The sequence below is a fragment of the Eucalyptus grandis genome, chromosome 7, assembly GCF_016545825.1.
Source record: "Eucalyptus grandis isolate ANBG69807.140 chromosome 7, ASM1654582v1, whole genome shotgun sequence".
In the NCBI taxonomy this organism is placed as follows: Eukaryota; Viridiplantae; Streptophyta; class Magnoliopsida; order Myrtales; family Myrtaceae; genus Eucalyptus; species Eucalyptus grandis.
In genome coordinates this window covers 54,829,589-54,853,421 of record NC_052618.1, presented here as the reverse complement: position 1 = coordinate 54,853,421, position 23,833 = coordinate 54,829,589, and the positions used below count along the sequence as shown (strand labels likewise).

The window sequence follows — 23,833 nt, the reverse complement described above, 5'->3', positions numbered from 1 at the left end:
AAAGCATGTCCTCAGTCACGATCACACCACACTCCGAAACTCCTGAAGTACCCTGTACTGAATACTAAACAACAACGTGAAAAACAACTGTAACTAGTAACTACCTACCACAGTAAACAGATTTCTATAAGCAGTGATCTGGGTAAACGTTGTCATTCAGTTCTTTTTTACCTCATGCTATTTGTCAACTCCAGCTTGGTGTGTGTCCACATTTCTTGCCAAACCGCTCAGGAAATGCTCGGATAATTTAGCTCTCTGGAGGGACCCTCAACTATACAAATGATACTATGTTGCAATTCATCTGAATTCGGACCTAGACAAGTGATGCTGCCGCAAACCCTTCCCCAAGTGCGGTTGCATCAAGCGAACATACAAACCATTTTGGGCCATCAAAGTATCGTGGGTTCCCTCTTCCACAATCTGTCCACCATTAAGAACTACAATGTTGTCAACATGCCTCATCATTGCAGCTCTGTGGGCTATCAGAATGGTAGTCCTGTTACCCATCACCAAGGTGTCAAGTGCCTCCTGGACCGCTCAGCTCGACTCAGCCTCAGTTGATGAACTTGCTTCATCCAATAGCAATATTGATGCCTTTTTCAATAGAACCCGAATGATGGCAATTCGCTGTTTCTGACCTGGGGTCAGATCCACATCTCTTGTTCCCACACTCGTGTCATAACCTTGAGGCAAGCTGCTTATGAAATGATGTGCATTGGCTATCCTAGCTGCCTCCTTCATCTCAGATTCACTTGTGTTGGGGCGTGCATAAATAATGTTTTCCCTTATGGTTCCTGAGAAGACGACCGGCTCCTGCTGAAGTAGACCAAGATGAGCAATCTCAAGTTGTAAAATTTCAGATCTTGCCCATCCAGTAAGACCTGCCTGGCAACAGGGTTATAGAATCTTTCTATCAAAGATATTATGGTGCTCTTTCCACACCCTGAAACTCTGACCACTGCTACAGTTTGTCCCCCGTTAACCTTGAGGCTAACATTGCTAAGCACCAATAATTCTGGACAAATCGGATAACAGAAGTCCGCATTTTTCAGCTCAATGGTTCCGTAAACATTATGAGGTTTCATTGCAGAACTATCATCTGGGTCAATTTGAGGCACTCGATCTATTATTTGAAACACAGAAGCAAGAGATTTTCGTCGTTTGAGTATGCATGGAGCCAATCCAAAAGGTTTAACCAATGTGAATGTTGCAAAGGAGAACCATATACCCTTTGAGAGCTGTAGGTGGATCCATAACACCTTTCTTGACAGATAAGGCCGAGTACCAGAGTAGAAGAGCATTGCAGGCAAAGAGGAGAAACTGCGATAATCCAAATGCAAAACAATTGCCATTCCTTGGAGAAAAGTCTGCTTGAATATCTTCTGTAGATGTAATCTGTATAGCTCCATTACCCTGTTCCCAGCACAACATGCGACTACTGTATAGATGTTCCTAACCGCATCCTCAAGAACCCAAGAGGCCTTCCTATGCATCTCCTGGATGCCCCTCAAGAAACCAGTGAGCCACAGTTTCTACAACAGATAATTTCCCATAGATCAAATCAAAAGACAGGAAAATGCACAGAATCCTCAGAAAAAGAAAAAGTTCCATGAAACAGTGTAGAATCACTTCATAGTTGTAAGGTTCTTCAAGGATACCTCTCAGCAAAGATCATCCCAAATCAATAGCACTACATTAAAAAAATCATTATTTTCTATAACGCCTTGTGCTTGCAACCAAGGATGACAAGATCTTGTAAGTCATATGTAGGAATAGAGAAGGAAGAGAGCAAGAGAAATCTAGAGGTGTTCCTACTTCTGTGACCTCCTTTCCTATTCACAACCAAACTAAGATGCAAAATGGTATAAGTCCATCTAAAATGCATTTTGAGAGCATTATAAACGGCTAGAGACATTTAGGAAGAACATACAAAGAGTTGCTGAAGGCAAGAGGTAGATAAAGGACAAAAGCTGACCTGGGCTAGAGCAGAAATCATTAGAATCGGCAGGGTTGCCATAGCCACAAGTGCCAGTCGCCAATGCAGGAGCATTCCAATAAGGACAGCCGCAATCACAGCAGCAGTGTCCTGTACAAATAGTGAGAGGCGGTTGCTAAAAGCAGCTCTTACAAATGTAGCATCATTTGCCAAGCGCATTGATAGTGTGTTGGCACTGTTCTCCTCTTCATCAAACCATCCAACTTCATTGCGCAGCATTGCTAATAGATAGATATAAAAAGGTATTTTCAGATGTACTGCAATAACTGGTCATTAGTAAAAGCTCTCGAGTGTCCAAAAGTAAATGCACAATATAGTTGAACTGATACCAAGTACTCCCCTGGACAAAAGAAAGGTGAAAGAGGAATATGAAGTACTCACCTGAGAACATCATTCTACGAACTTGCTCAGTCATTTTCTCTCCCATAATACCATAGTAGAAATGCTGCAGACAATTGGCAACCACAGTCACGACACCCATGCAAGTGATAACCAAGCACCACTTGTCAACCTCCTGCTGCAAGTGGCTGCCTTCACCAGGTCTGTAGTAGGCTGCTACTATCAAAGCGATAACATATGCAAGGAGAGGATTCAAAGAACCAAAGCCAGCAGCACCTGTGCTGCCTAAAACAGCATATAGCCATTCTGAGAAACTCAGCTCCACCAATCTCCAAAAGGATGGTGCTTCCCTGATCGGTTTGTCCCTGGCATCCTCACCTTTTATTGAAACATCATCAGACTCACTAAGAGGTCTACTAAAAGTTTGTGAGTGAGAGCGTTCATTCTTGGGGTCAGATGTCAAAAAGGGTGAAACGGGTGACTCAGGGTCTGAACTGTTGGATTTTTGTCGTTGTGCTGGCTGAACCTCCTTCTTTGGTAACTGTGGGAGTCTCATTTCTAAATCATCCTGCCTCTTAAAAGTCCCATTTTCAGATGTTTGATCCAGCAGAGGACTCCCGGTTTTTGGTGATTCTTGTAGGTTGTATATTACATCTTGGGGCTGGACTCCATGAAGGCCGGGGACTCTTTGCAGAGCAATCATCTTTTTGGGAGATGGAGCTTCCTGGAAACTATGACTCACCGAAGAATCCCTTTCAATTTGGAAAACTGCAGTTTTTTTGTAATTTCTTGAGGGATATATTTATGAGTGATTAGCACACTTAATCAACTGCAATAACTGAAAAAGACTTGGCAAAATCGTATTATACCTCATAGGTGGTTTTGCCGCTTCTTCACATTTTAAAAGTGCAACATAGAGTCCATCCAAAGTGACTAACTCGTCATGTGTCCCCATTTCAACAAGTTGACCCTTCTCCATCACAGCAATATAATCAGCATTTCTTATATGAATAACACATCGAGCAATAATTATTGTAGAACGTCCTAACACAAGAAGATCAAGAACCTCTTGGACAGCCTTTTCAGCCTCAAAATCAATCCCGCCAGTAACGTCATCCAGCAGAAGGATTGATGGTCTTAGAAGCATCACTCTGGCAATAGCAATCCTAATTTTCTGCTCTTTTGTCAGTTCTAACCCAGCTCTACCTACCTGAAACAACCAAAAGCTCTTTGTAGGCTATCAAAATGACTAAGTACTTATGATGATCACAAGCCTAGACATAATGTCAATAAAGCTACTACTACTCAGCATGTGCATTTTCCAAATTTCTACCTGTGTCTCGTATCCTTTCTCAAGTGAGCTGATAAAGATATGTGCATGAGCACCTTTTGCGGCTTCTTCAATCTCATCTGACGAAGCATTGTGTCCATAGGTTATGTTATCTCTTATACTAAGACTAAGCAAAGCAGGTTCCTGGGTGACTAGACCTATTTTCCTTCTTAAAGATTCCAGTTTTAAATTTTTAATATTCACACCGTCTGGAACAACTTCTCCTGCAACCGAAATTAGGAAAACAATTGGGATCTGCAAGAGAAATAATTGCTAAAGTTGTTATAGAAATCTGATGGAAACATTTGGAGGAACACTACAAATTGCAATGTGCTGTCATACCTAAAGTGGGATCATAAAACCGCTCCATCAGTGGAATGATGCTGCTTTTCCCAGATCTATTTCTACCAACAAGTGCCACAGCTTTCTTGGCAGGCACACTGAGGTAAAATCCACTCAGAATAGGGATTTCAGGACGTGATAGATAGCTGAAATATACATTGCGAAACTCGATGTTTCCTTGAACAGATACTAGTGTATTTCCAACGGAGGGTGACTGACTTATCATCTCAGAAAGTCTATCAGCAGCAATTCGTCCATGGTCAATGGAGCTGAAGTTGGTTGCAGCTTGATACAGTCCACTGTACAAACATGGGATGCAACATTAAGAGCAGAGTAGTATGATACGGAATGAAAAGGGACATAAGTTCTTACACGCCACTTAAGATAATAGCAAATAAAGCAGCTATGATATCGCCACCACGAGCTTTTCCATAGGCAACCAGAAATTGTCTAACCCAAAGTTGTAAAGCACAAGAACATATCGCAAGGCCGTATGTGAATCCAAGTCCCAGTCCTTGCACCAGACTTATCATGATTCCATATCTCAGGGTCACTTGCAATGATGTGGCATAAGAATATTTGGTGAGAGTTTCATTAGTGAATGCATACACAGTCCTCCTGTAAGAAACTGCCTGTCACAGTTTTGATATGGGTAGCTTAGAATGAGAACTGCCACCAATGTGTACAAAGGAAGGATGACAACTCCAAAAACAGCATCCACAGAATATAGTATTTTTGGGAACACATTGGGGTGATATCTTGATGCAAATTCATCAGTTGTTGATGCTATAGATATGATTAGTTCTAGATATTAACGAAGAAAGAAATCAGGTCCCCTTGGGGGATCAACATGAGTTCTAGAAATGTTAGTTTGCTAAAAATGTCGTTTTCTTGAATCAGCTTCCTCGAGGGAGCCAATTCAATAAGGTTTGTTCATGTTCCGCGAGTTCTACTCTCTTTTTCCATGAAATCAGTATTAAACAGTTGACTAATCCACTACCTAACGTAAAAAGCCAATGGGGACAAGAAAGAAACGCGGTACGACCATACGGTCTCTGCTTGTACGAGAAATATCTCAAGTCATTCGCACGTGAAGTTGATTTGACAGCATAGTCTTAAAACCGTCGACCCTCTCCTAATTATTTTAATGCACTGCTTTTTTGCACGTCGGAAAAGGGCTGGTACGAGGTCGAAACTTATGGCGACCTGTGCTTCGGATGTTAACCAAGATTTTCCGAGACCATGGATAGATCGCAGAACTGAGCTCGTGGCTTTCGACTTGCAAATTTAAATCTCAAGTCGCTCGACCAGCTACATGATTGGTTATTACCGTGGAATTTTTTCTTTTTTATATTATTTTTGGGGCCAAACCAGAGACGTGATTGGGCGTGGTGTCCTCTCCCGGTTGTTCTTGTCGGTGCGTCTGCTTTGCGCGCCTCGTTTACCATGGCGGCGGCAGCTGAGGTCTGTAAAAGGACAAGGCCCAACTAACAAAACCGACTTTGGCGCCCAAAGAACAAATAAATAAATAAAAAAGAAAACTAAGGAAACCCAAAGGTTAATTTCCACGTCAGATGCTACGAATTTCCGAACGACGCCGTTCTCTTGTGATTGACGAAGGACCCGAATAATGTTAGGTATCAAAAGCAACTTTCCTGAGAAAAGCTAAAGGAAATGAGAACAGATTGAAAGCAAGAATGGAATGAAGACTAGAAAGTATGAAATGAAGTGAAGATTCCCATTCTAACGTTTAGTTAGGATAAACATAAGAAAATAACGATGTTTTGGAGTCCAGTGTCAAAGATAGCGTGCCTAGATTAGAGGGACGGAGACGTGAAATCACAACCTAGAGCTGCTGGAGCCAAAGGGGTCCGAAGACCAATTTGGACGAGTCTAAGAATGGGCATTAAGTTATGAAGTACGACTGTACCTAAGCTAGTCTCGCCAACGTCTGAAAATACTGTGTATATTTATATATTTGAGATGCCGCCACTATGCTAGTCATGACATGTAACCGTGCGCTCATTTCCAAGCAGGGAGAAATTACACGCTGACCGTCGCAGCGAACGTGAGAAGCTGGAGCAAGGAACAAGCTTAAAGTAGTTGCAGCGAACGAGAGAAGGTGGAGAAGAGTAAGGAACAAGCTCTAAGTAGTCGCGGACTCTTTCGAAGTGCTCGAAATCTGAGTCGTTTGCGCACGAAGTATGCATTCCACACCACATCCAAGAGATGCGATGTATTTTTTCCTCGTTGATAGATGTGATGCTTTATCCCAATGAGAATGAGGAGGTCGAGATCATTCTCCATGTTTAGATTCAAATTATTTCATCCCACTCCTAACAAAGAGCTGAATCCTGTCATCAATAATGTCCGGAAAAAAATACACGTCATTAGACTCATTACTTGGTAAAACAGCCATTTCGCTTTGGTCAAACGCCAGTGTTTTAATTGGGAAGAAAATGAATATCAGAGCAGGATTAAACTTAGTCTTTTCCACCCATGTACACAAACTAATCAATGATCCAAAAGAATATTCATCTACCCTAGACAAAAGCATGTCCTCAACTGCGATCACACAGCACTCCAAAACTCCTACATCTAACACCCTGTAAACAAAAAACTACTGTAATTACCTACGATGATGTACAGATTTCTATAAACAGTGATCTAAGTAAGCCTTTTCATTCACTTCTTTTTGCCCTCGTGCTATTTGTCAACTCAAGCTCGGTGTGTGTCAACATTTCTTTCATAATTTCTTGGGGAATCCCCAGAAAATTTAGCTATCTGGAGGAACTCTCAAATATACAAATGAAACTAAGTCGCAACTCATCTGAATTCAGATCTAGACAAGTCGATGCTGCCGCAAACCCTTTCCGAAGCGCGGCTGCATCAAGCGTAGATACAACCCATTTTTGGCCATCAAAGTGTCGTGGGTCCCCTCTTCCACAATCTGTCCACCATTAAGAACTACAATGTTGTCAACATGCCTCATCGTTGCAGCTCTGTGGGCTATCAGAATGGTAGTTTTGTTACCCATCACCAAGGTGTCGAGTGCCTCCTGGACCACACGGCTTGACTCGGACTCAATCGACGAACTAGCTTCATCCAACAGCAATATAGGCGCATTTTTCAAGATAACACGAGCAATGGCAATTCGCTGCTTCTGTCCTGGGGTGAGATCCACACCTCTCATTCCCACGTGCGTGTCATAACCATGAGGCAAGCTGCTTATGAAATGATGGGCATTGGCTATCCTGGCTGCCTCCTTAATCTCAGCTTCACTTGCGTTGTGGCGTGCATAAATAATGTTTTCCCTTATGGTTGTTGAGAAGATGACTGGTTCCTGCTGAACTAGACCCAGATGGCTCCTCAACCATCTCAAGTTGTATGATTTGAGATCTCGCCCATCCAGTAAGACCTGCCCTGCAACTGGATCATAGAATCTTTCTATCAAAGATATTATGGTGCTCTTTCCAGACCCTGAAACTCCCACCACTGCTACAGTTTGTCCCCCGTTAACCTTGAGGCTAAAATTGCTAAGTACCAACAGTTCTGGACGAGTCGGATAACAGAAGTCCACGTTTTTCAGATCAATGGTTCCATAAACATTGGGAGGTTTCATCGCAGAGCTATCATCAGGGTCAATTTGAGGTACTCGATCTATTATTTTAAACACAGAGGCAAGAGATTTCCGTCGTTTGAGTATGTATGGAGCCAATCCAAAAGGTTCGACCAATGCAAATGTCACAAAAGAGAATACAATATACTCTTTGAGAGCTGTCGGCGGATCCATATTACCATTCTTGACAGATAAGGCAGCGTACCAGAGTAGCAGAGCATTGCAGGCAAAGAGGAGAAACTGTGAGAAACCGAATGCAAAACCAATTGCGGTTCCTTGGAGAAAACTCTGCCTGAATATCTTCTGTAGTTGTATTTTGTATAGCTCCATCACCTTGTTTCCAGCACAAAATGACACAACCGTATAGATGTTCCTAACAGCATCTTCAAGAACCAAAGAGGCCTTCCTGTGCATCTCCTGGATACCCCTCGAGAATCCAGCAAGCCACAGTTTCTACAACAGATAATTTGCCACAGATGAAATACGTAGACAGAAAAGTACACAGAATTCTCAGAAAAAAGAAAAGTGTCCCTCAAACAGCTTAGAATCACTTAATAATTTGAAGGTTCATAAAAAATACCACTTAGCCAAAATCATCGCATTGCAGTTGCACTACATAACACAAAACATCATTGTCCATAACAGCTTGTGTGAGCAACAATGAACGACGTGATCTCTTAAGTCCTATAAAGGAATAGAGAAAGGAGAGAGAGGAACAGAAATCTGGAGTTGTTATGACTATTGTGACCTTTTCTAATTACAACCAAACTGAGATGCAAAAAGATATAAGTCCTTTTATCTAAAGCGTGCCTATAGAACATTATAAGCTGCTAGAGACATTTAGGAAAAACATACAAAGAGTGTAAAAGGTATATAAAGGATAAAAGCTAACCTGCGCTAGAGCAGAGACCATAAGAACAGGCAGGGTTGCTAAAGCCACAAGTGCCAATCGCCATTGGAGAAGCATTCCAATGAGGACAGCCACAATCACAGCAGCAATGTCCTGTATAAATATCGAGAGGCGATTGCTAAAAGCAGCTCTTACAAATGTAGCATCATTCGCCAAGCGCATTGATAGAGTCTCGGCACTGTTCTCCTCTTCATCAAACCACCCAACTTCATTGCGCAACATTGCTGGTATATAGATAAATAAAGAAGTATTTTTAGAGGTGCTGAAACAACTGCTCATTAGTAAAAGCCCGCGAAAGTCCAAACTAATCCACGACATAGTAGAATTGACACCAAGTACTCCCATAGACCCAAAAAAAATAAATAAAAAGTAAGGCGTTTCACCAAAGAAAAAAAAGGCGAACATCAATGTACTCACCTGAGAACATCATTCTACGAACACGTTCAGTCATTTTCTCTCCCATAATACCAAAATAGAAATGCTGCAGACAATTGGCAATTACAGTCACTACACCCATGCAAGCGATAAGCAAGCACCATTTGTCAACCTCTTGCCGCAGGTGATGGCCCTCGCTAGGTCTATAGTAGGCTGCTACTATCAAAGCAATGACATAAGCAAGAAGAGGATTAAAAGAACCAAAAATAGCAGCACCTATGCTGCCTAAAACAGCATAAAGCAATTCTGGAAAACTCAGCTCTGCCAATCTCCAAAAGGATGGTGCTTCCTGAGTCAGCTTGTCATTGTCATCCTTACTTTTTATTGAAACATCATCAGACTCACTAAGGGGTCTACTAAAAGTTTGAGAGTGAGAGCGTTCATTTTTTGGATCAGATGTCAAAAGGGGTGAAACAGGGGACTCGGGGTCTGAACCATTGGATTTTTGTCGTTGTGCAGGCTGAACCTCAATCTTTGGTAACTCTGGGAGTCTCATTTCTAAACTATCCTGCCCGTTAAATATTGGTTCCTTAGCTGCCTCATCCGAAAAAATCCCATTTTCAGATGTTTGATCTGGTGAAGGACTCCCGGTTTTTGGTGATTCTTGTAGGTCATGTATGACATCTTGGGGCTGGACTCCACGAATGCCAGGGACTCTCTGAAGAGAGGGTGATTTCATCATTTTGGGAGATGAAGCTTCCTGGAAACTGTGACTTGCTGAAGAATCTTTTTCAATTTGGAAAACCGCAGTTTCTTTGTAATTTCTTAAGGGCATCCTGGATATATTCACAAGTAATCAGCACACTTCATATCAACCACAGTAATTAAGAAAGACTCGTGACAATCGTATTATACCTCCTAGGAATTTTTGCCGCCTCTTCACATCTTAGAAGTTCCGTGTAGAGTCCATCCAAAGCGACTAACTCATCATGTGTCCCCATTTCAACAAGTTGACCCTCCTCCATCACAGCAATATAATCAGCATTTCTTATAAGACTAAGACGTCGAGCAATAATTATTGTCGTACGTCCTAACATGAGAAGATCGAGAACTTCTTGGACAGCTTTTTCAGCCTCAAAATCCAGTCCGCCTGTAACCTCATCCAGCAGAAGGATTGATGGATTTAGAAGCACCGCTCTGGCAATAGCAAGCCTAATTTTCTGCTCTTCTGTCAATTCTAACCCAGCTCTACCTACCTGAGACAACCAAAAGCTCTTTTTAGGCTATCAAAATGACTATACAAGTGAAGATCACAAGCCTAGGAATGAAGTTAATAAAGCTACTACTATTTGGAATGTGCATCAAGTTTCTACCTGTGTTTCATATCCTTTCCCAAGTGAACTAATAAAGGCATGTGCATGAGCAACTTTAGCAGCTTCTTCAATCTCATCCGATGAAGCATTGCGTCCGTAGGCTATGTTATCTCTTATACTAAGACTTAGCAAAGCAGGTTCCTGGGTAACTAGACCTATCTGACTTCTTAACCATTCTAGTTTCAGATTTTTAATATTCACACCATCCAGAAGAACTTCTCCTGCAACAAAAATTGGGAAAACAATTGGACTCTGCAAGCAGAAATAGTTGCTAAAGTTGTTAAGGAAATCTGATGGAAACATTTGGTGGAATACTGAAAGTTAGAATGTGCTGTCATACCTAAAGTAGGATCATAAAACCGTTCCATCAGTGGAATGATGCTGCTTTTCCCAGATCCATTTCTACCGACAAGTGCCACGGCTTTCTTAGCAGGCACACTGAGGTAAAATCCACTAAGAATAGGAATTTCAGGACATGACAGATAGCTGAAATATACATTGCGAAACTCGATGTTTCCGTGAACAGATACTAGCGTGTTTCCATCATTATTACCAACAGAGGATGACCGACTTATCATATCAAAAAGTCTATAAGCAGCATATCGCCCTTGGTCAAAGGAGTGGAAGTTGGTTGCAGCTTGATTCAGTCCACTGCACAAAGATGGGATGCAACATTAAGAGCAAAGTAATATAATACCGAATGAAAAGGGGACTGAGGTTCTTACAGGCCACTTAAGATTATAGCAAATAATGCTGCTATAATTTCGCCACCATGAGCTTTTCCATGGGTAACCAGAAATTGTCCAACCCAAAGTTGTAAAGCACAAGAACATATTGCGAGGCCATACGTGAATCCAAGTCCCAGTCCTTGCACGAGGCTTATCATGATTCCATAACTCAGGGTCGCTTGCAATGATGTGGCGTAAGAATATTTGGCGAGAGTTTCATTAGTGAATGCATACAAGGTCCTACTGTAAGAAATTGCCTGCCACAGTTTCGAAATGGGTAGCTTAGAATGAGAACGGCCACCAATGTTTAAAAGGAAGTATGACAACTTTAAAACAGCATCCGCAGTTAAATAGTTATTTTGATGGGATTTCTAATAGTTGTGCACACAGTGGTGTCATATCTTGATGCAGATTCCTCAGTCGTCAATGCTATAGGAATGAGTTCTAGATATCGATTAAGAAAGATATCAGTTTCCCTTGAGGGAACAGCACATGAGTTCTAAAAATGATGTTTTCTTCTATCGTGAATTCACAGATCCCTAAGAAGCAAACAAAGGAGTCATTCTTGGTCATAGATAATCAGTCCTTAATGTTATGACCTGATGACAAAACTGAGACCTAAATTATTCATTCCTTCTTAACATGATTGAATTGAGTATTTCCCTGCTGGAGCTAGACAAAGAGTATAGATGGATTTTTTCCAACAGAAAAAAGTTAAACTAGTGCCCAAACTGTAGCACAGAAAATATTGTCTACATAAACTTTCTCACAGGAGACTGCATGTACATGCAAGATATCCATTTTGGCAATCACAGCCTGATATTAATCCATCTACAACACCCCCCTAAAAAAAAAAAAAAAAAAACCGAAGAAAACAAATAAGAAAAAAATGGGCAAAAATTATGTATAGCAATCCACAGCCAGAAGAACCCTTGATTCTGTGTCTTTCAGCTTGAATAGCCCTCATTTTATTCAGCTTTCCTATTTCATTTTCGGGTGGAGGAGAAGAGACAGGAGGAAAAGAAAAGTACCTGTTCAGCAATGCTAGCTGCTTCAGCATAGGCATCTTGAATATTTTCAGCAAGCCTATGAAGAAATATGTTCGACACTCCTCCAGCAGCTACAATAAAAGGGCCAGTTGCTAAAGTTATAAGAGCAATCTGCCAACAGTTCACAAATCCAATAACCAGCCCGCACAAAAAGGTAGCCATATTGTGAATATAATTGCCAACCTGTATCAGGAGCAATACCATTCAAATGTCAGATATCTGCTCAAACATCTCCTTGTAGTAGTCAAGAAAATGCAAACTTAATGTATGAACATACCTTTTCGCTGAGTGCAGATTGAATGAGCAATACATCACTTAACACCTGACTCACAATATCCCCATTTTCTCCGTATGTGTGAAAAAAACTCATATCCTGGTTAAGTAAGACTTCAACATACTTTGACCTAATGACAGCAGTTTGTCGTTCTCCTGTCAGGATCCAGCTAGAAACCTCTATTACAAAGACCAAGTCAGCCAACTCGGATATAAAGGGTCACAAGTGGGTTGGTTTTTCAAAATTAAGTTTTGAATTTTCTGGGTCTTACCTATCCAACCTGCGAAAAGAACGCCCACTGCAATGTAGACCAGAGATAAAGCAAGCTGCAGAGAACAAATATAACATTTCATTGAATTGGCTAATTTAATATCCACAAATTTTAATTTAAACATAGAGCTAACCGAAAGGTCCGAGGAATGACAGTCAGCTTACAATTTTTGCAAAGTACCATCAAGAAAGTATACAAAAGCCAAACTTAATAGCATCTCTTCATGCCACAGTAAGGAGTAAAACATTTGATAATTCGGGACAAGTTCGAGACTTTTATCTGTGTTGAGCATCTCTAGAAATGATTTAACCCCGCCATTATGAGAAATCCAGGTTGATCATGAATTGATTTGGGGATTACACGACTGTTGACCTTGTCCAATCTTCAAGAAGAGAAAGAAGCTACAATTGATGACTGAAGTAGTCTTTTAACCATTTAACTAAACTTAGCAGTACCTGAACTGGCTGTATATATCTTCCCCATTTAAAATCACTATGTTCCTTCAAATGGAATAAAACGGAAACTAATGAACCATCTCAAACACTTTTACAAACTAAATCAATACTGTGGAGGCAAGCTACCAAAGCAAATGTCATTCCTTCCTCCACATTACTAAGAGTACATCCTATCCCATTTGTTTCGACTATTGCCTTCTTCAAAAAATTTCCACCGATCAAAGTCAGAAAACAAATGGTAGACTCAATGTATACTACAGCTTTATGCTCTCTGCAGCATTCGACGGAGTGAACCCTTATTAAAAAAACCATCGAATTACCTCTTTAAACCGGTGAAAAGTCTCGTTGGGGTCTGCCTTAGGCCCCAAGTGCAACACATGCACAATCTTGGCAAAGTAATGCAAGTAGACCACCAGAGCTGCTCCATGCGCGGCGGCACCCAGCGACCCCGTGATCATGAGCGCCCAATCGAGACGGTCCGCGCAGGCAAAGAGGCGAGAGAACGGCACCGCCGCGGGCGGCTCCTCGATCTCCTCCCCCTCCTCCGTCTCCTCCCCGTCGTCCGCCGGCGGCTCGGGCGCGGCCCCGGACACCTCCGCGCTGATGTCGATGTACGGAGACGGGGACTCCGGCGGCTCCGACACCTCCGACACCGGCGTCAACGGCTGTATGTGCGGCGGCGACCACCCGAACAGACCTCGCGAGATCATCATCTTCGCCGAAACCCCGTCCGGCTCCGCCCTATCCCAGGCGAAGAGTATCGGAACCCGCAGACGCTAACGGCTCCAGCTCCGCGTCGATCAGGGCGAAGCGACAGCGACGGAGCTCCGGCGTCTCTCCGGCGTATCTCCGGCGTATCTCCGCCTCCCGCGCTTTCGCCACCGGTGCGCCGAAAAGCGAACGGGAATTCCGACTAGGCGAGCCGGCTCCGCGAATCCACGGCACGGTGGCGTCGATTCGCCGGCGTCCGACGGAGAGAGCGAGAGAGAGAGAGAGTTCCCTTAACGGTCAAATGCCGGCAATCGCCATCTTTCCTCCTTTTTTTTTTCTTCTGGTTAAAGGAGGAGTCCTTTTCTGTTACAGTGACAAGGGGCGTTTTCCGTTCCTTCCCCCTTTCAATGCAGGGGGGGCCTTTCCGTCATTACGGTCCGAAAAGGAGGGCAGCTCGGTAACTTAGGTAAAGTAGGCCGTGCTAGTGAATGATGAGATTGGACCATCTTAACTACCTCCTTTTCAATTCTTTTATCGACCAGATTTTACTTTTAAGGTTTCTTTAGATGTGCTGCATGTGGTCGGTATTAAATGGTTGACTAATCTGGCATCTAACATGAAAAGGTCACTCGGAGACAAGCAATTTAGGTGGTCCGACAATACCATTTTTGTATGCTAGACAATTAAAGTCGAATGCAAAAATAGACCGTAACCCACGGTCGACTAACAACCCTCAGCTTCCTCGTCTCGATCACGTCAAATCATCTAATAATATCGGAGTCATCTGAAAAGCCGACTACAGGATCAAGAATGAAATTAAAAATCAAGGTTGCGACTTTCAAACATTTGATATAGCCATATTGCCAATCGTTTTAATGCGAAATTGTCTCTTTTATACGAGAATATTGTATTGAAATTCCTTAAAACTTGTCATGAAAATATAATTGAGTTATAAATTTTCTAAAAAAATGTAATCAAGTTCTTAAACTCATCACAAAAGTAAAATTGACTTCTAAAATTTATAAAAAAACGCAAATAATGAAATGATTTAATTGGACCAATTTGATGAGTTTTGGAATTTATTCACACTTTTGAAAATTATAAAATTTGATTATATTTTTATAATAAGTTATAAGATTTTTAATATATTCATCTCTTTTCCGCTCCTGGTCGGGGCCAAAGTAGAGACATGATTGGGCGTGGCGTGCTCTCTTTCTTCTTGTTCTTGCCAGAGCATTTGCCCTGTGCGTCTTTCACACGTTCACAAAGGTGGCAACTCGCATCTTTTTCTCTAATGCTCCATTTTATAATGATGATGATATCTGTAGCTACACGAGGGCCAACTAAGAAAACCTGCTTTGGCCCCCCCAAAATTAAATAAATAAATAAATAAAAGGAAACTAAGGAAAGCTCACGTTAATTTCCTCGTCAGATGCTGCGAGTTTCCAAACGACGCCGTTCTCTTGTGATGGACGAAGGACACGAGACGACGTGAAGCATCGAATGGAATTTTTCTCTTAATGATTTTCCAGCAGGATTGGTATGCGAGAAGGGAAAGGAAACGAAAATAGAATGAAAGGACGAAGGGGAATGTAACGAGGTCAGGATATGATATTTTTGGAGTCCAATGACGAAGACAGTGTGCATGTTTATATATGAGGATTGAGGAATGGAGACTAGAGATGAAAGATCGCTTTTATAAATGAAGTGAATGTATGATCGAATCGTGTTCGACGGACACCGGAAATAAAAGGTTGAAATTGTGATGCGGATCCCTCTAGAGCCAACGGGGCCAAAGACTAATTTGGATGAATCTAATAGTGGGCATTTACTTATAAAGTTCAATTGGACCTAAGATTATCTCATTCATAAATTTATTAGAAGCGGGCATTATGTTAGGTTTGACAGTGAACTACGGTTGAAACGGGTTAAATTGAACCAAAAGATTTATATTTATAAGGGCTTAGTAGACTGGACGTGCCCATTAATTGTTTCTCAATGAGAATCTCTTGGGCAGTTTCCAAAAAGCAGAAAAAGCCATCAATTGTTTCAAACATGCAAAAAAGAAAAAAGAGTGCGTAATGCAATGCTCTGAAATTAAATTTTGTGAATATATATTGAAAGGAACGATTGTGCAAAGTTTTGGTGAGAGAACATAACAATATCAGGATGAATCCAAGCAAGCAAAAATCGAAAATTTACGTACTTACTGTCCATTTTTTTAATTAATTGGACAATGCAAAAGTAATCTTGCAATATTCAGTCAATAGAGGGTTGTCCATTTATTGGTGCTTTGCACCGTACACTTGCGCCACAACCACACAACAAATAATTTTGCACAAAAAACCCGAATCCTTAATTCTTCCTCAATCTCTCCCTCTCTCCCACCTGCAATCTCAGTCGGCCTTCAGCCTTGACTTGTTCTTCACGATGGCGATGTTCTTTTAGACATAGCACCATGCGCGACTGTCCACATCGTCTCCTGTTTTCGTGTCGATGCACGTTGCTGTCTGCCCTCTAACTGTAACTTGTCTCCCTCCTTATCAAGCCCACATCTCTAACCCTCGCCCATGTGGTTCAGCGTTGAAGAAATGCCTTTGAAAAAAAACAACTATTTTTGGATTAAAAGAGTTTTCCGAAATGTTATGGTGCTTGATATATTTTAACATTGGAAAATAACTTTGATTTAAATATTGTTTGATAAAATTTCCATTCACAAAGGGCTTTTGTTTTTTTTTTAAAATAGTCAAAATTAAATTCACTAGAGCTTAATCGCTAAAAAAATCTCTGTTGAGGTCACTTAACCTCAAACGACACCCTAGATCATGTGACCCAACTGAGCCACTTGAGGTTAGGGCAACCTTAGGCAATGGTTGCTGAGGACGTTCATGACCCCTCAAGCAACATTATTGTTGGCCTCTGATAGCTTCTTGGTGCAAATTGTGGAAGATAAATAGTGAATGTGGACTTATATTCCCAAAATATTAAAAGCCCAAAGTAAGAGGCCTTTTTGGCCTTCCAAACATTGACATTTGGTCTATGGGGTTCCAAAAACACCTACCAAATATCTTATAATTTCTTTAGGAGTTTTTGGGGGCTCAAATCCCCATGTAAAAATTACACCAAACGAGGTTTGTTCTCTTGAAGCGCATCGACTAGTCAAACCCCTGAGTCCCTAGAATGGACACTACTACCTTGCAAACCGAATTAGGTTACTAAGGGATTCAATGTTTAGATGTAAATTGTAAATATTTATCAACCGGGCGGTTCAATTGGTTGAACCGCTGACCCGCAAACCGGAGGTGGAGGGTCCGCTCGTGGTGTGCGTTCGCGCGAAAAGCGAGCGAGAGTGAGGGCAAAATCGTAAAGGTAAGCTAATTCTTGCCGTAAACTCTTGGAAAAAGAAAAAGAAAAAAGAAATCTTAAATGACTGCTCCTCGGCGATAAGAGTCCATGACGTCAGCAGACGAATAGGCGCGCATGAGTTTTGTGAAGCCGAAGAGAGGAGAGAGAGAGAGAGGGCAAAGGAAGAAGAAAGGATAAGATCCTCCGCCACAAAAAACACTGATACCGACTGAACCAGCAGCGACGGCTCTTCTTCTTCTTCTCCTTCTTCTTCCATTCGTTCACCCGAAATGGCGTCGTTGCAGAACTACCCCTCGGTCCACCGCTCTTTTCCTCCCAGCTCTCTTCCTCAGGTTCTCTCTCTCTCTCTCTCTCTCTTCTCCCTGCATTTGCTGGTCTTTTGATTGGGATAATGGAGTGGATTCTGCGCTGTTGTTGTTGGTGTTGTTGTTGTTAGCTGGCGTCGCAGAGGCACGGCACGCTGCCCTGCTGCAGGAGAAGCGCGGCCGCGCCGTGCGTTGTCAGAGCCGAGCAAGTAGCTTCCTCACCTTCGACTTCGCCTTCCCTCGGTAAGGTTTGGAGTTTGCTTCCTCTCGCGGTGTTTTTCTGACTCCATCCTTTGATTGCTCGAGCCCTCGCCATCGCGGTCTGTGCTTGTCGCGCTTCCGTCATGTACATTGTAATTTGAGGGACGTGTCCAGTTTCGCGTGCGAACCGTGTCGCGAAAGATTACGCGGTCGGAGGATCGTAAGGCGTTTGTGTATTTGTATTAGGCACTGTTGTCGCTCTGGAGAACGCAATAATGTGACTCTCTCGGTAGTCCATACCTTAGATGGATGCATTTGCCGGGAAATTGACTCCAGCTCCTGGTGTTTTTCTAAACGAGTTGATGTTCTGTAGATTGTGATAGTGAATGGGTTTGGCTTAGGAGTCCCTGATAGGGACTATGAGATGTTGACGGGTCTATAATTTAGGGGCGTAGTGCCGTGTGACGCCTTCTTTGCTCATGAACGCCGGGCAAAGTTACTGTTGACTTGGGCACAGGGCATTTGGCAGGTTGCCCGTTTTCTTTGCTTATTGTTGGATTCCTGTGATTGATGTGGCTCCATCGATTTGCAAGTAGTTTCAATGGCATTTTCTATCGGTTATATTTATGTTCTCCTTTCCTTTTACATACCAAACAGGAAGGCGTCAACTGCTGGCTCTCGGAGTCGCCGTTCCAGGAATTGTGGCAGTTAACCAAAATTCTGTCTCATGTAAGAACGAGATTCCGTTCAGAATAGTTTGATTTTCCACAAGCAATTTATAAGGGGTTATTTGAAATCTAAGAATTTCAAGAAGCCTTAATAGTAGCACCTGCTTTTATACAGGCAGTAGCTTTTTAGTACTAATGGCTGATACCTAATATGGTTCAGTTGCTGCAGAAAGTAAAAAGGGATTTCTGCCTGTAACGGACAAAAAGGATGGTTACTCATTTCTGTATCCATTTGGATGGCAGGTATGCCTGAATCGCTTTCTCTTTTTCCATAGGAGTGTAATGCAAGGCTTCTCTGTTTCTCGTTTCCCCTTTAAGTTATCTTGATTGATTTAGTGTTGTTGCCCAGGAAGTGGTAATTGAAGGTCAAGATAAGGTGTTTAAAGATGTCATTGAGCCCCTAGAAAGTGTCAGTGTCAATTTGATCCCCACGAACAAAGAGGATATACGGGATTTAGGTCCACCTGAACAGGTGAAATGCTGTTCTATGTTTCCATCCTTGACATTTCCATAAAGACTATGCTGCTGTGTAACACCGTTAGGTTCCTGGCTCTTGCAAGATTTGTCTGTTTCTTAGTTAGATGTTGGACTGTCTTATGTTTAACTATCACAGGTTGCAGAAACTCTGATACAAAAGGTTTTGGCCCCTCCTTCTCAAAAGACAAAACTCATCGCTGCAAAGGAGGTAGATTTTATCAGTTCACTCTAATGTAATCATACTTTTAGACACACATCCGACAGATTGTGTGATATATGTCCTACCTTTTAGAAAAGTGGATGTATGACTTTTTTTGCTCTTTCTGGCAGTGGCATGGTGTTGCCACTTATCCAGTAATGTGCATTCAATGTTCTTTTTGTTTACAACCGCGGTTTCTTCTTGTTCTGAACAATTTTGTATCACTTTTAGACATATCAGATCACCGTTTCGAGATATAGACCAATAAATGTGGATCTGTGCAGTTTTGGTAATGGTAATTCTCATGAAAGTGGGGCTAACATCGATAAGGTATTTGGAATTTCGAGGTACCAAGTAAGCTGCCTTCCTGGGAAAGCCTTAGACTCTTGCCGTGACACCTCCAAAATGTAATATGATCGGTCACTGTACATTTGACCGAGGATGAAAGAATGCTTACCAAGACAAACTAAGCTATTACAGACCACATCAAGATCCTATGGCTTTCCAACACATAAATGTTGCCTCATGCAGCACTTGGAAGTTCCATTATTAACTTGCAAACCATCAGCATACAGCTGTTTGGCGCATAAAAACGTTCTTGTTAGGAAATATACCTTTCTTGTATGTTTTACTATTCCAAGATTCTAAGCTTTTAGAGCTGAAGTTATGGTAGGAAAACAGATGATGCTGTTGGCTGCATTGGTGCATTGTGGGTTCTAATCTGTCCTGTATTTGATATAATGACAAATGCTGCTATTATTGCTTCTTGACAGATCTGATCAGTTTTCTCCTGTTCATATAACAGCATGATGTTGATGGGAAGGCATACTACACGTTCGAGTTCGTTGCTAAAGCTCCAAACTATACTCGCCATGCTCTCAGTACCATTTCTATTGGCAATGGTATGACACTGATCTGCCACCCTTACATATTCCCTCAAAAGATGTGTGCTTCAGTTTCTTTTCATATGAATGGGTGCTCAATTTTTTGAGAGTTGGTTCTGTGGAATGGCAGGTAAGTTCTATACCTTGACAACTGGGGCAAACGAGAGGAGGTGGGGGAAGATGAAAGATAAATTAGAAACGGTAGTCGATTCCTTCAAAATTTTCACTGTATATGACGGAGCTGCCTAGTTTTTGGATAACCATTAAGGGCAAGCAAACCAGTTCTGATTAACAAGAACAATTATCCCTTTCTTGAGTTGTGCAAGGTTAATGGCCGCCATCACTGTTATCGGACTGAATCATTTTTTGTAAGAGGAAAAGCTTCATTTGGTTTATAAAAATTTGATATATTTGTATAATTTTCATTCAGAGAACGAGATGGTACTGGTGCTGCTTAAATATCTGTATAAAAGATTCTTGATTTGAAGAGGCCATCCGCTGATCCACTTTTTTTTTTCTTTTTTTGGACAAAATTCGCCTAACATCTTTAAATAAGATTTAAGTAAAAGCAGCCACCTTCACTTGACAGGGGCTCACAAGTTACTGCTCACTTCGATAATTCTGCTTTTGCAAACCTGTTGAGAGAGAGAGAGAGAGAGAGAGAGAGAGAGAGGACGCTGTAGTACTGCCCTCCCGGACAGGAGCAGCACAAAATGCAATTGTACATAACTTTGGTAACGTCAACAACTACAGAGATTTCTATGGGCATCGCAAATATGTGATTATGATAACTTCGATATTCGTTGATTTGTTATTTTATATTTGGCTTCACCATAAAAATGCTTATTGCATCCACCAAAAGAAAACCGCAGAGTTCTGTCTGTCACACGCATTACATCTTGAATTAGAGAACTGGACTTGTGTACAATAGACGTATTTTCCAAGCCGCGAATCCATCACGAGATGATTGGAGGGCTGTCTCAAAAATGAATTTCTTTCGCCAGATGGGGATCGTGCAGAACTCCAACTCTTAAAATGTAGGACCTGTCGAAATCTCAGAAAAATCACAAGAAGCAAATTTTATCGTCTTCATTTAACTCAAAGTCTCAGCTCCAACATTCAGCTTTAACCATTCAATCACTTTCATTGGAGAAAAAGATAACACTAAGGATTGGAATGCACATTTGCAGCAAGACTAGCTTCAACCCACTAGACAACAGGAGTCGAAACTAGCATTTTGGGTATTGATGAGACTAAGAATTAACTAATAAGCAACTAGAGAGCATTATTTTGGAAACCGCACTGGACCGTCCAGTGCAATCAAAGCACAGGGGCTGGCTTCCAGAAAGGTTGGGATTTTCCAGGTTCAACTGATTTTAAAAACGCTCCTCTGGCTCAACTATTACAGGGCACACCGCTCCTCTGGTCCTTAAAAGAGTGAGAATGTCGACTCAATGGAGAGCAACCAGAGAATAAATGCTATGGTAAATGCGAAAGTACCAAAACCTTTTCTGACCATTCATAGTAAGCATCAGTTGGAGAATAGAGATTGAAACAACTCAATTCAAAGTGCACATCTATTAGAGGGAAAACGAGAAATGAGTATACTGCAAGCCAACTCAAAACTCTCGAGAAATCTATGGAAGCTACAAACAGAAAATATTCCACTCGCCGAACATCTGGCATTTTCTAGCTTTAGATAATTCCAATCTTGTTGGCAACATCCAAAGCATCATAATCTGGCGTCAACCTAACATATGCCTTCTTAGTCCCATCAGGCCTGCATAAGGCAAAGTAAAGTCACTCAGACTCGATCCATAAAAGTCAAGGCAGTTAATATTCATCAGTAGACAGCTAGACTAGAACTCCCAGTGTACCAACAGATTCATCCAGCTTGAACTATCATCAGGTCACCAATTACACAGCATTCAGCTGACTGTCTTGAACTATTCAATTCAAAACTCTAATGCATCCATCCTGAATAAGAAACTTATCTTCCATCCCATCATAATTGTCAATAAAACAGACAGCATTTTATATACTCTTCTATTTGCCAGCACCGAACCACGCAAACTACTCAGCAACCGTAAGCTGCCACAGAGAGTTCAAGATGACGAAAATTACCTGATCAACGTGTTGACTTTTTTGGTCTGAATTTCATACATCTTCTTGACGGCATCTTTGATCTTTTTCTTGTCAGCACGAATGTCAACAATGAAGACTAGCGTGTTATTGTCCTCAATCTTCTTCATTGCAGATTCAGTAGTAAGTGGATACTTCAGAATTTGATAATGATCCAACTTATTCCTTGGGGGTGCACTGATTCTGGGATACTTCGGATTTCTTTCCTTCTTCAATGTCCTCGGACGATGAAATGTGACGGATGTCCTGATCTTCTTAGCCTTCTTTTTGAAGGTTGCCGCACCTGATTTGACAGCCTTAGCGGCCTTCAGTGCCTGGGCCTTAGGGTCGGCCTTTTTCGTAGGGTCGGCTGGATACAGAAAAATAAATAAGAGGTAATAAAGGGGATTCAAGCCAAACACATAGATAGAAAGTTCCCATAAGCAGCAACTTAGTATTCTCAGTGTTTACTAATTTGCCAACCAAATATTATGCACAAACTGCCAATTAGAAAACACGACTTTCACACTTAAATACAATCTGTCAATGAAGATTGATACTCAACTTCATTTTAAGAAAAGGCCAATCCTGCTAATCTAGGTTCCCTATGTATGTAAATCACAAGGCATGCATAGATAGAGCATCAGCCATCATAAATTTTAGGACAACATGATGGCAGAGCATCTTTTTTATTCGACACAATGAAGCACTCAGATTAAGATAGGCCTACTGATCATAATTAAGACAAAATCGACCCAGAGTGAAATGCTTTTAAGCTTCTGATCTGATCATAGTCCAGCCTCATCCCCTCCGGGTATCTATATAGCAATACGACGGAACAATAAATCCTTAGGACTGGAAACACTACAGCTATTTTCTTCTTTAATACTACCAATACAAACACTAAAAATTCCCAGAAACGATATCATCACACGCCTTATCAAAACGAACCATTACCGTACGTCACATATCTAGGAGCACAATATATCTCCCCGTGTAAGTATTACTAAAACGCATTTCAAAGGACAAAGTGCCAACGGATGCAAAACCTCACCTTTAGCGGGAGCCATTTCCGCGTCGACGAAATCCTACCTAAGCAAAGCTGAAACAACCTGGAGAATCCGCACATGAAAACAAGCATCGTAAGCCTCGACCACGATAAACCAACCGTAATTCAAGCAATTAAACACACGCGAGACCACCAATCAACAAAGCGGAAAAGCATGAGGCCAAATCTACGATGGCTTCATGGCATGAGCGACAGAATCGTTTGCCACGCCAGAACTCAATACTTCCCCAAGCTGTTTTCGCAAGTGCACCGAACAGAAACGTCCGTCGACAAGCACGGCACAAAGATTCGATTGGCAAGGGAAGGAAACGAGCAGAGACGAAGAACGATGAAGATGCGAAAGAGAGACGGACCTCGGGGTTGAGTTTCGCGCAGACAGCACCGGCGGCTTCCAGTGTCCCCTAGGGTTTCTCGGCGGAGGAGATGAAAACCTCCCTTTATACGGCGCATACTGACAATTTGGGCCTCGTTTCTGGGCTTTTATATGGGCCGTGGCTTCCAAGGCCCAGGCCGAAGCAATCCCCAGGCCACGATTTGTATCGGCCCAGGATGTGGAGAAGGACGGTTTTGGAATGTCAAAAAGATTTTGCGCAACTTAAAAAGTCAATAAATTTTCTCCATAAAAATAAACCATGACTGAGACAGCTAACGAGGGTATTTTGGGCTTAAAAAGGAACTGCCCGTCCGAGTGTGCCTATTTCGAGCTTTAGA

At 41.8% G+C, this 23,833-nt stretch overlaps 3 protein-coding genes and 1 pseudogene across 4 annotated transcripts; 1 reads left to right on the top strand and 3 right to left on the bottom strand.

Annotated features, from left to right (window-relative positions):
- Nucleotides 1-297: 297 nt before the first annotated feature.
- LOC104455864 lies at nt 298-6,426 on the bottom strand (annotated as a pseudogene).
- A 5-nt stretch (nt 6,427-6,431) lies between these two features.
- LOC104454268 (ABC transporter B family member 20) lies at nt 6,432-14,132 on the bottom strand. Of its 2 annotated transcripts, XM_010069065.2 has the most exons (11): nt 13,382-14,132; nt 12,607-12,661; nt 12,339-12,514; nt 12,044-12,244; nt 11,010-11,269; nt 10,625-10,935; nt 10,285-10,505; nt 9,827-10,167; nt 8,954-9,747; nt 8,519-8,760; nt 6,432-8,079 (listed from the first exon to the last, which is right to left on the bottom strand). In XM_010069065.2, exons 1-11 carry the CDS (start codon nt 13,772-13,774, stop codon nt 6,850-6,852), a joined length of 4,224 nt encoding a protein of 1,407 aa, XP_010067367.2. In that variant the 5' UTR covers nt 13,775-14,132; the 3' UTR covers nt 6,432-6,849. The 2 variants fall into 2 exon arrangements, with proteins under 2 accessions (XP_010067367.2, XP_010067368.2); XM_010069066.2 differs by lacking the exon at nt 13,382-14,132 and having other exon boundaries at nt 12,339-12,512; nt 12,607-12,663.
- A 3,166-nt stretch (nt 14,133-17,298) lies between these two features.
- LOC104454267 (psbP-like protein 1, chloroplastic) lies at nt 17,299-20,419 on the top strand. The gene is made up of 8 exons (XM_010069064.3): nt 17,299-17,470; nt 17,575-17,686; nt 18,302-18,373; nt 18,533-18,615; nt 18,722-18,844; nt 18,986-19,057; nt 19,854-19,950; nt 20,063-20,419. The coding sequence occupies exons 1-8, from the start codon at nt 17,408-17,410 to the stop codon at nt 20,179-20,181; spliced, it is 741 nt and encodes a 246-aa protein (XP_010067366.1). The 5' UTR covers nt 17,299-17,407; the 3' UTR covers nt 20,182-20,419.
- A 1,002-nt stretch (nt 20,420-21,421) lies between these two features.
- LOC104454264 (60S ribosomal protein L23a) lies at nt 21,422-23,564 on the bottom strand. The gene is made up of 4 exons (XM_010069062.3): nt 23,476-23,564; nt 23,108-23,165; nt 22,057-22,423; nt 21,422-21,712 (listed from the first exon to the last, which is right to left on the bottom strand). Exons 2-4 carry the CDS (start codon nt 23,121-23,123, stop codon nt 21,628-21,630), a joined length of 468 nt encoding a protein of 155 aa, XP_010067364.1. The 5' UTR covers nt 23,124-23,165; nt 23,476-23,564; the 3' UTR covers nt 21,422-21,627.
- Between the last annotated feature and the right edge of the window lie 269 nt (nt 23,565-23,833).

What these genes read in the sequence shown, in the direction of transcription:
- LOC104454268 (XM_010069065.2), bottom strand. Translation starts at nt 13,774, where the DNA reads ATGATGATCTCGCGAGGTCTGTTCGGGTGGTCGCCGCCGCACATACAG. An exon ending in CTTTTCACCGGTTTAAAGAG is followed by an intron (nt 12,662 to 13,381) that starts GTAATTCGATGG and finishes TGTTCTCTGCAG; the next exon opens with CTTGCTTTATCTCTGGTCTA. An exon ending in TCTTTTCGCAGGTTGGATAG is followed by an intron (nt 12,515 to 12,606) that starts GTAAGACCCAGA and finishes TCTTTGTAATAG; the next exon opens with AGGTTTCTAGCTGGATCCTG.
- LOC104454264 (XM_010069062.3), bottom strand. An exon ending in AAAGTCAACACGTTGATCAG is followed by an intron (nt 21,713 to 22,056) that starts GTAATTTTCGTC and finishes TGCCTTATGCAG; the next exon opens with GCCTGATGGGACTAAGAAGG.
- LOC104454267 (XM_010069064.3), top strand. Translation starts at nt 17,408, where the DNA reads ATGGCGTCGTTGCAGAACTACCCCTCGGTCCACCGCTCTTTTCCTCCC. An exon ending in TTCGACTTCGCCTTCCCTCG is followed by an intron (nt 17,687 to 18,301) that starts GTAAGGTTTGGA and finishes CATACCAAACAG; the next exon opens with GAAGGCGTCAACTGCTGGCT. An exon ending in AACTCATCGCTGCAAAGGAG is followed by an intron (nt 19,058 to 19,853) that starts GTAGATTTTATC and finishes TTCATATAACAG; the next exon opens with CATGATGTTGATGGGAAGGC.